At 48.9% G+C, this 13,929-nt stretch overlaps 1 protein-coding gene across 7 annotated transcripts in view; it reads right to left on the bottom strand.

Moving 5' to 3' along the window:
- Positions 1–13,929, bottom strand: part of LOC135904617 (sterile alpha motif domain-containing protein 11-like) — a 523,025-nt gene that overhangs the window by 328,574 nt on the left and 180,522 nt on the right. Inside the window, exon 1 of one of the 7 annotated variants that reach the window (XM_070534068.1) lies at positions 5,752–5,906. The exons of the other annotated variants lie outside the window; for them this stretch is intronic. Coding sequence (XP_070390169.1) covers positions 5,752–5,805 — 54 coding nt within the window. The 5' untranslated portion in view covers positions 5,806–5,906. Of the gene's footprint in view, positions 1–5,751; positions 5,907–13,929 lie in introns of those variants that run through there. 7 annotated transcript variants of the gene reach the window in all.

Genomic DNA, 13,929 nt, shown 5'->3' with positions numbered 1-13,929 from the left:
TTTTGGCCGACGCAGAAAGTTAAAATGGAATCTCGGACCCTGGGAGCCAAAGGGAAGAAGAAGAAGAAGAAGAAGAAGAAGAAGAAGAAGAAGAAGAAGAAGAAGAAGAAGAAGAGGAGGAGGAGGTAGCTGCGCGGCGGATGGTGCTGCTGACAGAAAGGAGATAACCTTCCGTTGCTTTTCTTCTCGTTTTTGTTTATACGTATAATCTCCGGTACGTTGTGGTCGGTTACCTATGGTAAACAAAGTGCAGCCCAGCCGAAGCTACCGAAGCTGCGGATTTCGAGCCGATAACGTCAGGACTGATTGGTCGAACCGGGGATGTGTTCATTGGCTGCGAGGAATGCGAGTGCCGGAAGCAGGGAACCAAGTGCACCGAACTAATGCGCGACTCGGGTCACGCGATCATGCGCATGTGTCTTTCTTAGTTTTTGGAGCTTACCTGCAGACGTAAGCGATCTCTGACCTTCGAAGAGCTGAATGCTTATTGTACGTTATGTCTTACCGGAACCCAAATTCCCGTTCTTCCTACATACACACGCACTTGGCCTTCCTGCGCGGTTGTAATAGCAGAAACGCAGATTCCGCTGCTAAGATACGAAGCCCTCGCTGTGTCCGCTAAACTTCATGCATATCAAGCGTTACTCCTGTTTTCGTAGGCACCTTGGACCACCCGCGAGCTGCAGCGAGAGAAGCATCTCTTGCACGTGAAGAGACTGTTGCCGTAGCATAGCGACCAAGCCTATATATTTCTCATATGCGAGGCACTCTATATAACGCTCCTGTGTGAGCGTCCTAAGTGTTCACTTTTCCAGCCGGCGCCGTCATGTTGTTTAACGTGGTCAGCCAGGTTCGTTGACATTAAGTCAGGTGTACAAAAAAAAAAAGAAAGGAAAAAAGTAGATGAAGCTTAACCATGGTCAACATATACACAACAAAATGTGACGACGCCGGAAAGACATGAAAGACACCGGTAAACTGATGGCTTTCTGTAAGCATGCAAGACTGAACCCGAAAAAGAAGAAGAGAGCCAAGAAACAGCGTTAAACGACTCTTTTTGGCTGTGTCTATTTTTTTCATTATCGCTTTTTATAGAAATAAGTCCCAGCTGTGTGTATATTTATCATGCTGAAATGAAGGAAGCCAGACAAAGCCGAAAATTTAAAAAAAGAAAAAAAAAGACAAGAAGAAGCGCAGACACAACGACGCAACTCTTGAAAGAAGGGAAAGTGATTACTGTTGGACGGAAAAGCATCAAGAAACAAAGAAAAAAAACACAGTTCGCCATTTCTGTAAAACAAGAAATAAAGGTGAAACGAGGTTTGGAAAAGGACCGGGTAAAGAATTAAGACGGAGACGGGGCGAAGTGCCTTCAAGGCGCGATAAGCATCGAGCCGGAAAAGAGAAGAGAGATCAATTTTAGCGTCAGCCCGACGACACGGGCCTAGCGGGGACCCGCAGCACTGAGCAAGAGGACTCGCGTCGCCCGGGGACTTTTACTCCGTCCCAGCAAATGCGTGCAGCGTGCCGAAACATATGGATCGCTTTAGCGAACCATCAACGAGAACTAGTGGCTATACTGTCCGCGGCCGATGTTTCCGTTTGAGGCTACAATTCACATTCGCGGAGCCAGTTGAACGGCAAGTATTATCCCCAACGCCACCAAGACCACCAACTCAAACAACAACGAAAATATCATTACAGTCGTCGTAGTCACTGTCGTCAAATACGAAGTTTATATTGACTTCAGGGTTAGGGCATCTTTCCCAGCGATTCCCACTTACACCTTCCACACGTCAGCACGCTCGATGACAGCAAATTTCCTAATCTAATCACATCCACCTATACCTCTACCGCCCTCGAATGCGTTTTCCTTTCCTTGGTGACTCATCTAGTTACTCAAATAGAACACAGGGTATCTACCCTACTCAATAAATGACCTGCTGAACTGTACTTCTTCATGTCAATACCGACGAAAATATCAGCTACCACCCGTTAGCTCTCTCACTCACACCGCCGTCTTCCCGTCTCAAGCTTAAACCCGTCATTTTTCGTTCCATCGCTAGATACGCGGTCCTTCGCTTAATTATTCTCAACAAGCTCGGTAGCAATCATTAGCAACGGACCAATGTGCATATCCATTTTATTAACTCGTTCTTTGAGATAAGCCGCCGATTACCTAACCCCGATTATCTGCGAGCGATCCACATCGCTCGATTCGTTGCGCTGCACGGTATTGGTGAGACGGGGCGCACCGACTGGGCCAGGCAAAATCAGCGAGCAAGACCCAGCGCGGTATCACCAACACGAAGACGTCGGCAACAAGAAGGGATGAGAAGGTAATAAGGAGGAGGAGGAGGAGGGGGTGAAATGATGGCGATGCCGATGCACGCGCTATACACACTGGACGCAGCTGGTGGGTGCTGCCTGTCCGTCCAGTCCTCGCCGCTTTAATTGCGGCCCACTCGGAGAAAAGACAGATGGCGACAAGACGCCGAGAGAACGAACGAACGAACGAGGGACTCCCATCGGGCAAAGAAAAGCTGTGAACCAGGAAGAACGGCGCAGTTTCCTTACTCGTATGTAGGCGCTAAAGCCGCCGCCCATTACATGCACGACCTTTCGAATAGAGCGCCCCCAGTGTTTTAAATAGAGCACTGCAGGATCACTGCAGCGACAAGCCAAGCATGGACGGTGTACTCGACACCCACGGAGGAGCTGTCGGTAGAGTACACGATCAGACAAGGGCATCGTCACTAGCCACCGTCAAAAAAGAAATACGGTGATTGTTTTTTTTTCGGATCTGCACAGGAGAGAGCGTAAACTTTTATTTCAAATCAGCAAGATTTGAGTCCCGCGTGGCTCACGTTGTTTAAAACGAACCGTCCATAACATTATCCGTTTATTTATGCTTAAGAAATCGTCCAGTGCTTCGTGAGATCAAGTCAGCGAAGTCCTCGAAACCGTGGAATGATTGTCATGGCATAAGTAAGCGTTGCCATGAATAAAACACGGCAGTGGTGTACAGAAGCCATACGTAGAAATAGACGAAGCGACGCAACACATACGTAGGGGCTCGTGCCGTTGCGTCTTTAGCTCTGTGTGTACTGAATCAAAATGCACCAACTGACCTGCGTTTCTAAACGTCCATAGTAAACAGATCGTGCAGCGAATCGCCTTGTCGTGAACAGGGCACGCGTGTGCAGATCTGGAAACGTCCGATTGCAAGGTTCTGCATTCCACGCCCCACATCGCGTCCCTATGCTGTCAATGCTTGTCGACCTAATATAAACCATGGTCATCGCAGCGGGCATACATATTCAATATATGACTTACGTGCTTTTTGGAATATGTGTTACTTGCATGTGCTCACCATGACTGTGTTCCTTGCCCAAATGTCGCCACATTTGTTATGAATTCTTATTTTGTGTATTCGAATGTTCTGTTCAATTGCTTGCTTTCTTTGTCCGAACACGACAGTGCTAATCGCAGCAAATATGTTGTCGCGCAAACTACATTGCTCATTGATTCGAGAGCGTTGACGCTACTGCTCGACATTGAATGTGGCGGGTGTGAACTGTGTGTGTGTGTGCGCGAGTTCTAATCTGCTCATTTGCTCATTTAATTTCATTTCTGTAAATTCGTGAAACATCCGAAGGTTGCGTAATACTACATCCAGCATCATCAAGTAAATCAAATCAAGTCGAAACTGTAAACGCGTCATCGCCTTCGGTGTATCCAGACCACGAGTAGCAGTTTCGAGTAGCACAAAACGTAAATGGAACACCAATGCATTCGTCGGGCACTTTGAAAATGAATATCTCGAAACTGGCGCAGCCAGAGAATTCGTTCCTAGCGGATACGCCTTGCGAACTCACCGGGTGTAATTCACAGACTTAGATACCATTCCGTAAAATATTGAAATAAGATGTTATTTAGGGGAACTATGTTAATTATTTCATTAGGTATTTTGATTCCTCGTAGAAGTAATGACCGCCTCATCGAGTAATTTGGATCAAGGGTTAGAATTGTGCTATCTGCTACAGGCAATTCTTTTTTTTATTTTTAGACCTTCTGAAAAAAAAAATAACACCCAGTATAATGTTCCTGAGGTAATAGAAGATATATTTATTAAGCAAAATTCTGCAGTAACCAGCACATTGTCGGCCAAAACGTTTAGCTCGCACTTCGGGATCTTATTGTTTCTCAGACGATTTCACTAGAAGATATCAAAAAGACAGCCAGAAAACAAAACTAAAAAATGGCGTAACTATATCTCTTCGCCCTCAGGCACGTTGCAATTGCGGGAAATCCAGGCGGTTGCATATTCATAAACGAACGTAAATGCATACAGATAGCGTCACATGCGCTGTTGCAGAAACCCCACAAGAGCAAATCATGTACCCTAACCCTGACTCAGTAGCAGCTTAAAGTTGAAGTGAATACAAGTAGATTAATTATTTTTATTAATAAGTATCAAAGTTAGGTTTTGAGATGGGTAACTTGTTGTTTGTTTGTTTGTTTGAAAATAGAAGACAGACGGACCAAACGTTCGTGTCATCTTGGATAAACTATAGCGTGGACAACCCGATGCGCAAGAACAAGTAGAACGAATAGAAGACGACAAATGTAGCGCTGGTTTTAGGGCGTACATTTCCGGGGTGATACCGGGTCTCGCATTTGGGCCCCGGCGTGGATGCCTGCAGGGGGGGAGGAGGATGAAGAAGAAAAAAAAAGTTCGTGACACCCACTCCGCAGTTTCGCAAGTGTGCGCGATGTGGCACGAAAGCGTCCACGGGCGATGTCCACGTTAAAACTGTCAGCGGAAAAGCCACGACCGCATGACTCCAAGCGGCTTGAAGTATCGAGAGCTCGGGCTGTTCTCGGCACCTTGCCGTACATCTCCGGCGCTCAGTCGACGTGTCCCTTACAGAGGAAAGAAAAAAAAATATGTAACCCGCGTAGGTGCCCTCCCGTTTCGGCGGCAGAAACAAAACTGAATACTCGGGGCCGCGGTCAGAGAGGTCAACTGCGTGAGAGGTCGGGCACGAGCCAGCCGCACAACGCGTCCACGCTCGCTCCTCTTTTTTTTCTTTCTTTTTTTTTTGAGACCACCACGAACGGCGACCGGCCGCCTCCACACCGGGGCGCCCTGGCCTATGCACCGAATTAACGTGGCGATAAAGAGTGCAGAGGTCAGAAAGATTAAAAAAAGAAAGAAAGGAAAACGAGGGTCGCGCGAGTCAACGACTGCGTTGCTCCGAACTCCGAGGCATGCGGCGCGTATGGTAGCATATGTATACACGTATATGCACGTTCGCGGTGTGTCAAACAGTGGAAACGGGCCGGGCCGCTGGGTGGTTAGAAAGAAAAAAAAACGCGTTTATCCTGATTACAGGTGTACAAACACGCGCACACGCTCGCGCGCACGTTCAGTGTGAAAACAAAACGCACACCCATCACGAACGAGGAGGTGTAAACGGCCTCCGAAGAAAAAAAAAAAGACAGGAAGAAGAAGAAGATATCGCGAGTCCACATTCGGCGTTATTTATAAGCAGCGCACGAACTAATTTGTCGGGTATTTTTTTTCTTCTTCGTGCGTTTTCTATACGTGTGCGCCCGTGGGTGCACGGCCGCGTTCGTGCACGAAGTACGCACACCGCTCGAAGCCACTCGCCGAGAGGAGTGTGTTACATTCGACAGACGCTGCCCGGCCATTCCTAATTATGACTTCCAGAGAGTATCGCTTACCGCTCTTGACGAAGAGGCCCAGGTCGCCGGCGCACCCGCTGCCCAGGGGGGCATGCAAAGCAAAGGTCTTCTCGAGCACGAAGCACCCCGCTAGTTAGTTCGTTTTGAGCGCGTCTTCGCCTTCTACGAGTCGCGAGGCGATGAAAGCGGGCTTTTTTTTTTTTTCCCGCATGCAGGATCTGCGCCATGCCGCACATTTCGCAAGGATATGCACGCAAGGCCTCTGGTCGGCCGGGCCGGCGCGGGAGCGGTGGTTTATGGCCCGAAATTGAGCCATTACAAGCGCTCCGAGCTGCCCAACTGTATAACCATATGCTTCGTTCCTTGGCTGACGAAATGCTTCTGTATGCAGTATATGTATATATATATATTGAAGGCCGCTGTCGAACGTCTTTATTATATACCATATCGCGACGTGCCACCTACTCATCAACATAATTATGTCGTTCTTTTTTATCTAGCCTACTAACTCACTACTACTACCTTTCGGCGCGTGATAAGAATGTTTCGTCAGTGTTGGCTGCGCGCGCAGAGCCTATATTTCTTGAATGAACACGCTATAGGAGCAAATCCAGGGGTGTGCGTCTTTATGAACTCCCATAGTTGCACCGCGACACTCTAATAGCAGTATTCCGTGCTATGACGAATGCGAGCGCCTGCTACTACGCGTGAATCACCTGGCATAAAGCGCTTTGTGAAGCAACACGGGAGGCCGTTCGCTCATTCTTTCTGTCCTTTATTTTTTGTTTCATTTTTTTTAACTGCGCGGTGGGGAATCATTAAAAAAAGAGATGTTGGCAGGGGACCCTAACAGCAGGAGATTAACAATGTAGACGATTTGTTAGTTGTCGTGCCTATCGCCCTTTTAATTAGTGCCACTTGGGACCAGGTCCAGGGAACCTGTGCTCTCACCCATCAACAGACAAGAAAGTCACACGAGCGTTTCTGCATCAAGCAGGACAATTGAGTGCCCAACTGCAGATACTCTGCGCCTTATTTCTGTTCGTTTTTGTGCTGTTCATATATACGCAACTGTATAACATGTTTTTGCTCCACAAATGTTGTTATCTCTACCGCCCCCGCTCACACAATACTCCTGGTGCTTGTGAGGTATACGTATAAAATACAAGTACATTTGGTGCACGTGATTCATCTGAAATCCTGCCGTTTCTCTTTCTCTAATTTGGTCATTCACGTTTATACGGTAGCCAACTGGACAAACTCTAGCTCCCGTCTTTGCCCTCCCTTCTCTCTCATCTATACCAGCACGGCTAAGCATTTACGAATCGTACCACGCGAATTCTTCGTGCCCCAACAAACTTGGCAAACGGCGACCCACTCGCATTCATACAGCCAATTACAACAGCGACGAGGGGGTATTTCAGAGTGTCGCGGAGCGCGGTTTGTGTTTCTGTTATGGTATGATCTGCGGCGGCCGACGCTAAGGCTGGAGAATTACTTGCTTTATACTGACAAGCTCATCTCGTGCTCGACACATATATGTTCTGCAGATATGTATAATGCACGTATATCAATATATAATACACATATATGTACACGCCGCAGGGCGAGGTACTCGCAAGTCTTACGGAGATCTTTCTGATTGGGTGTACGCTACATACACTTTGTCGAAATAACGTGGCCCTGTAGTTAGAAGCTGTATATCTTTCATAGCTTCGACAAGAGCGTTTTCATTTTCTTGTTTTTTGGATGTACGAGGAGCAGTACATAGTGCTTTGTCAATTACCCTAACGATTGCATACCACAGGGTCATGTTGCAACTTTCTTGGGCAAAGAGTAACCGAAACGATGACAAGGTTCTCGTTATAGAAGAGAATGTGTGATGCCCAGCGATTGAAACGCGATACTCAAAGAACGTGGCTGCCTCGCACTTCTTTCGCCAGCAGTGGGGCGCTGTGGACACCGAGCTGATTAATTTTTGTACCATACGAAAGCGAAAGAGCTGGTGATGCATTCTGACTGCATTGGGGCCCCTGAACGACCAGTCAGCGCTCATCGACAACGCAAGAAAGCGCCAGCCTCTATATGGTCCGATTATCGCGTTTCAAACGCTCAGCACTACACACTATAAATGAACCCTCTGTTGAGATGTCACCTCGCTTCAGAAGGAGAGCTTGCGCTTTATTTTCCCACGAGAACTGTCGTAACGAAAACTTGACGTATACAGCGCATAACTGACCATAAAATTCATAAAGGAAACAACCGAGGCAACAATAGCCTTGCCGGCTTGGTACATTGATTTTTTTCACGACTCGCGGTCGTTAATTTCGGCGCACCGGTATACACGCCGAGACTGTTCCTACAGACATCACAATGAGCGAATTCTTAATGACTGCATGCGCAGTGCACACGGCTGTTGGCGTGGCACTTTGAATGCAAAAAAAAAAAGAACACCATTGACAGCAAGGAAGGCTCTTATTTGCTCCGCGCTAATTTCGCGCTACCTGGCAGTAGTCGAATCTTAAGGAGAGGTCCCGCATTAACCCGCCCACCGTTCATCGTCGCAGACAGCGTCGGCAAAATTGTCTATAAACGGTCGGGCAGTGACGCTATATGTGCGCCCGAAGCCTTCTTCGCTCGGAGCCTGACGTGAGCCGGCCATTTCAGGCAACCCCGCGACGGGCAGAGTGATCGGTCTTTCTTCGGACCATCCGCGGAGCTGTAGAAGCCGTGTGCTTCGCCCGGCCGCTGTGCGGGCCTGCAGGGAATGCTATATGAGGGGAAGGCCGCAACGAACGGGTACGGGGTAGCGCGGTCCATCATCGGCCGGGCAGGCGGGCGATATACGTACACTGTGCTGTAGGCGCCCGCACAACGACCGGGGAGAGGGCTCAGACACGCAGGACGCGACGAAGAAGCGCGCCCGCGTTATAGTCTACGTAACCGGGTAATGAGGAGGGCAGGCCCGTGCTCTGTGTGGCCCTCTCCCTCTCATCTACCGCCCCCCCCCCTCGTTTCCCCCTCTTTGTCTGGTAGTATCCCGGTTCTTTCTCACGATTGACTTCCTTGCGGCCTCTTTGATATGCGCGTTTTCACGGTTTCCGCGAGAACAAGGGGAGACATCAATAACAGAGCTGGCGAGGAAAGAAAATAACAACGATAACAGCGACGGTTAACGGGAGTTCTGCCTATCGCTGTGCTTCCTACCAAATAATTGTGCCTTTACCGCACTTTCTTGTTTCCTTTTGTTTTTTCGTAAGTGGAGTTATACAAGATCTAGACGCAATGATGTAAGACGGTTACCCCTTTCCTCTTGGAAATGCTAGAAAGACAAGTACCTATCCATCTATCTATCTATCTATCTATCTATCTATCTATCTATCTATCTATCTATCTATCTATCTATCTATCTATCTATCTATCTATCTATCTATCTATCTATCTATCTATCTATCTATCTATCTATCTATCTATCTATCTATCTATCTATCTATCTATCTATCTATCTATCTATCTATCTATCTATCTATCTATCTATCTATCTATCTATCTATCTACATCGATCCCGGATGTAGATAGATAGACATCCATCCATCCATCCATCCATCCATCCATCCATCCATCCATCCATCCATCCATCCATCCATCCATCGATCCATCGATCCATCCATCCATCCATCCATCCATCCATCCATCCATCCATCCATCCAAGTCCATGACCAACGAGCTTACGTCCCTCTCCGTCCCTTTGCATGCGCGCCGACTCATCAATTCGCAATTTCCCTGCGTGGGGTCCCTCGCGGAAATTAGTGACCTACGAGCCTGATAACGGGGCATTTAAACCGTGTCCCTTTATTTCATTTCTTTTTTGATATTGTCACGTGGTCGTGGCGTCAAAGAACACAGTAACAATACTGGGAAAGGCAAAAACTAGCTATTATTGGGCGAACCTGTGCCCACAAAACCGGCTACACTTAAAGCACAACGAGAACGGCGAACACAGTCGGCGATCGTCGTAAATCTGATCAGCGGGTCAAGCGCGTCGGCTTTTATACAGTAGTCATCGAATGTTCCAGATAAAACGTTGGGACCCGCATGCCTTCTAAAATGTTCTACACCATTCGTGTCAAGCGATGAAATCAGATAACCCAAGGTTCGACGACAACAGACTGCGGTTAGAAGCATCGATAACTTTCCAGAAACTTCGGATACATGCAGGCGCGTCCTGCGCTGTGCGATAACATTTGTTAGGCGGCAAAACGTGTCGCCCGATAAAGACAAGTACACGTGTCAATATTTAACACTTTCATCACGCTACGCTGCCTCAGTACGCGTCACCGCGCTCAGCGCGCAACTTCCGCTGCGCGTGGTATCCCGAAAAAAGAAAAAAGAAAGAAAGAAACGTCTTCTCACATACCCGCCATCACTGTCACTCAACTTTAGCGTCTTCATGCCCTAACGGTCCCGTTAGTTTCTTTTCTTCTGCAGTTCTCGCATTCCATTAATTTGTTTCTCTTAATTCTTTCCTCCGAGTACACGCTCGCGGAACGTCCGAGAAACTAAGAACACCGCACGAAGCGTTAAAGTCCGACAGTGCAGCGCCGGGGATGGGGCCTCATCGATTCTGCACGGCCTTCACGCAAAAGAAGCCGCTCCGTGTTCTCGTGACGCGCGCCGCAGCTGAAGCACAGTGTATAAACTTCGCCCCGGCTGGCGTTGCCCGAAATCGGCCCGGGAGCCATGCGAGAATGCGGGAGGTCTTTCGCCGGCAGCGGGGGTTACTGGAGCGGCGTTGCATGCCGCGGCTATTACGGACGCTTCTCCCGTTTTGTACAGCCCGGCGTCTCCGATCACGTCAGCGCTCCGCGACGGATTAGACCTGATCGCGCATACGAATTAAGGCGCGCGCGCGGGCGCGAGGCCGAGGGAGAATACTAATAGCGCGGCTCGGCGAAACTGGCTAAGCCGCCGTCGGCGGTGGCGACCTTCCCCGACCAACGCGGTCTGCGTGTGGCATCTTTTAGTTGCGCACTTGCAGTAGGCGCAGTGTTTTTTCGCGCAGCGGCGTTCGTTTGCCGGCTTCAGAAGCATTCGCTGCGTTTGTAGCTCACGAACTGGGTGCTTTTGATTGAAAAGCGAATGAAAAAAGGGTAGTTAGGGAAGGGTAGTAGGGAAGGGTAGTTAAAGGGAAGGGTAGTTACGAGGTCTGAACCTGTTGAGATCTCCGCGGTTCCGTTTAGGTCGGGCACGGTAAACGAAGTTTAGCTGCAGGTCACCGCTTGCATTCTTTCACTTGAAATATTCATGTGTTTTCGCGTTGCTACTTGCTTTTGTGTGTGTGTGTGTGTGTGTGTGTGTGTGTGTGTGTGTGTGTGTGTGTGTGTGTGTGTGTGCGTGCGTGTGCGCGTGTGTGTGTGTGTGTGTGTGTGTGTGTGTGTGTGTGTTATCTTTATGTTCTGATGAACTCCTCATGCTTGTGTTCTTCTGGTACTGAGAGCACTTTTCTTGCCGTCTTTGACTTCGTGATTGATGCATTTTGGTGTTCTGGTACCTTTATTCCTTTCCTCTCTCTTAGCGTTGTTCTTCTTCAACAATAAGTTTTTGGAATAGTCGGTCTATCAAGTTTTCGCACTCTCCGTCAGCTAACAAAGAAGAAGAGGAAGGCGGACAAACTTGGCGTCGAGTACGTCCCTTTTTTTCTTGTTCTTCAAAGTGCAACGTATTCTTTTCTCTCGTGGATTACCAGCAAGCCCAATTAGCAACATTAGTGAAAGAGAAACGTTTCTAGTTTCCTCTGGACCTCCTGTCTCGCGATTCCCGTGCAACGATGGGCCACACCGATGTGACTGCGTGCAGAGCGGGGACAATTTCACCGAATAACCCCAAGTGAGTCCAGCTCCTTTTCTCTTCCTCCCTCGTCGGCGACGCGGTATATTCACTGCTTTTGTGGGTCGCCAACGACACCAAGTATACAAACACAAACGTTGCAAGCATCATGCACGTTTAACGGTGCTACACTGTGTGGATTCACGTATGTGTATACGAGGAACCTGAGGTGGTTTTGAGCGCAGAAGGGCGATTGCTAATCCTGACGTATGCGCGATTTTCGAGGTGTCGGGTGCCACAGAACGCGCGCGCCCGCCCGCAATTCGAGCCCTCTCCGAGCACAGAACAAAAGTCGGGAGCAACAGGCAATTTTGGAACCAGGACACGCATTAGACGCATGGAGGAAAGAGTCGGCGAAACTCGTTTCATCGAAATTGCAGCTACCTCCGCGCGCTTTCGAAGAAACGCCGGCGAAAAAGACGAAATTCGTATACATGGCGAAACACAGCCTGAGGCCCGGCTCCAAGTTAAACGCTTCCTACTTCCCGCCACATAATGCGGGATTTTTCTTCCTCTTCGAATTGTCGACTTCATCGGACGCTAAATACACCATCGAGATATCGAAAAAGGAACAAAAGTTAGAAGAAAAAAAAAATTTACGTCCCTAAACCTGAAAACTCATTTTCAGATGGACGTAGATGGTCACGTGTCAACGACCGCCGAGCTTCTTTAACTCACGCAGCAGCCCCGGACGTTCGTAAGAACGAGCAAAAGATTGTCGAGCGCGCCTCGTAGGCTTCTTCCTCCTTTTTTTTTTTTTGATGGAATCGAGTGAGTGCCAAAAGAGCGAAGAAATGTTCGGAAAGCCACCTTGCCGTGCGGAGATGGCAGAAGAAAGAAAAGAAGAAACAAAACAAAGAAAGTCAGATGATGGAAGCGAATACAGCGCGACCGCGCAATTATCTCGCAATCTGGCGGACCCTTTCCGAGTGGTACCACCGTGAAGCGACAGCGACGCGTTCATTTCATTCGTAAGCCCCCCCAGAGGGGGGTGACAGTCCCCCTTCTGGAGTTTGGAGATCGCGCTCCCCTCTTTTCCTCCGGCGTCCCTCTCTCAAGCCTCGCCCATCTCGTCGCGTACACCGAACGGCGGGTGGCCCGAGCGATTTTTCAAATCGCAACCTTTCCAAACGAACCACACCCCGAGATGAGGCAGGCCAGACGCACAGAGACACGGACGGACAGACAGACAGACATGAGCTCGTCGTTCAGCGCGTGAGACACAATCCGGGCGTCTGGATTTCCTTTGCTTCGCGTTCATCTTACGCCGCGCGTCTTGCTTATGTACATGTAATGGCAAGAAGGGGAGAGAGAGGGGCTGGGTGGGGGAGGGGGGGTGAGGCTGTTCTTCCGAATGCATATTTTCCGCAATCTCCACAATCGCTCCCGCGTTTCTTTCTTTTCTTTTCTCTCCTCAGACTGCACCCATGCTGATAATCCGCAAGCGCGGTTTGCACGACACCATCGCTGCCGCGAGCTTAAATTTCTGCGACAACTCGAATCCGGTAGCCCCTTCTTGTCCTCTCTTTCTTTCTTTTTTTTCTCTCTCTCTCTCCTTCTCTCTCGTTCTCCCGAATGTTTCTCGGGTTTGGTTCTGCTTTTCTTAACACGTGGAGCGGCCAATGGGGAAACATGGGCTGGCCTAAAGTACCTGCCAAGAAATTCAAACGAAAGAAACAAAAACCAAAGCGTAGAGGGTGAGGGTGGTAGTAGGCAAGGGCGTGGCTGCGATTAGGAATACGCGCCTAAAGAGTGGAAACTCGTTCCGACTCGGCCTCACTGAAGTGGTCTAGTCCTCCCGCGGAGTCCCGACGTTATAAAAAAACAAAACAAAAAAAGAACAAAAGAAAGACACGAGGTGGACGAAGAAGTAAACGGATAAAGGAACAACAAAGGGGAGAGCGAATAAGAATAATAGCGAAGACGGCGAAAAAACAGACAAGAAACAGAGAAAGAAAGGCTATAGCACAACCGCAAACCACAGTAGCTGGCTCAGAGCCACCGCCTTCTTTTCGAGGCTTGCGGCCGGTCCCCCTGCTGCCGGTACGGGGAGGGGACACCGCGCACCAACACACGCACGCGCGGCCCACTCGAGCTTATATATCTGCGCGAGCGTTTCGAACGGTCTTCCTTATATTTAAGCGACTAATTTGCAGTTTCTAATTCGGACCCCCGAGCGAGCACGCCTTAATGCGCCTCGCTCGTCCGTCCTTCGCTAACACCACGTTCCCTTACCTTTTTGTTTTGCCTATTTTTCTTCTGACCCTTTCTGATCCGCCCTCCTAGCGCTTTGGATTCTTAATTTTTCTTCTGTGCATGCGAATAGGTTGC

This window comes from Dermacentor albipictus, chromosome 2 (assembly GCF_038994185.2).
Source record: "Dermacentor albipictus isolate Rhodes 1998 colony chromosome 2, USDA_Dalb.pri_finalv2, whole genome shotgun sequence".
Taxonomy (NCBI): Eukaryota; Metazoa; Arthropoda; class Arachnida; order Ixodida; family Ixodidae; genus Dermacentor; species Dermacentor albipictus.
The sequence above is the reverse complement of the archived record's forward strand: the minus strand, read 5'-3'. Positions and strand labels throughout refer to the sequence as shown.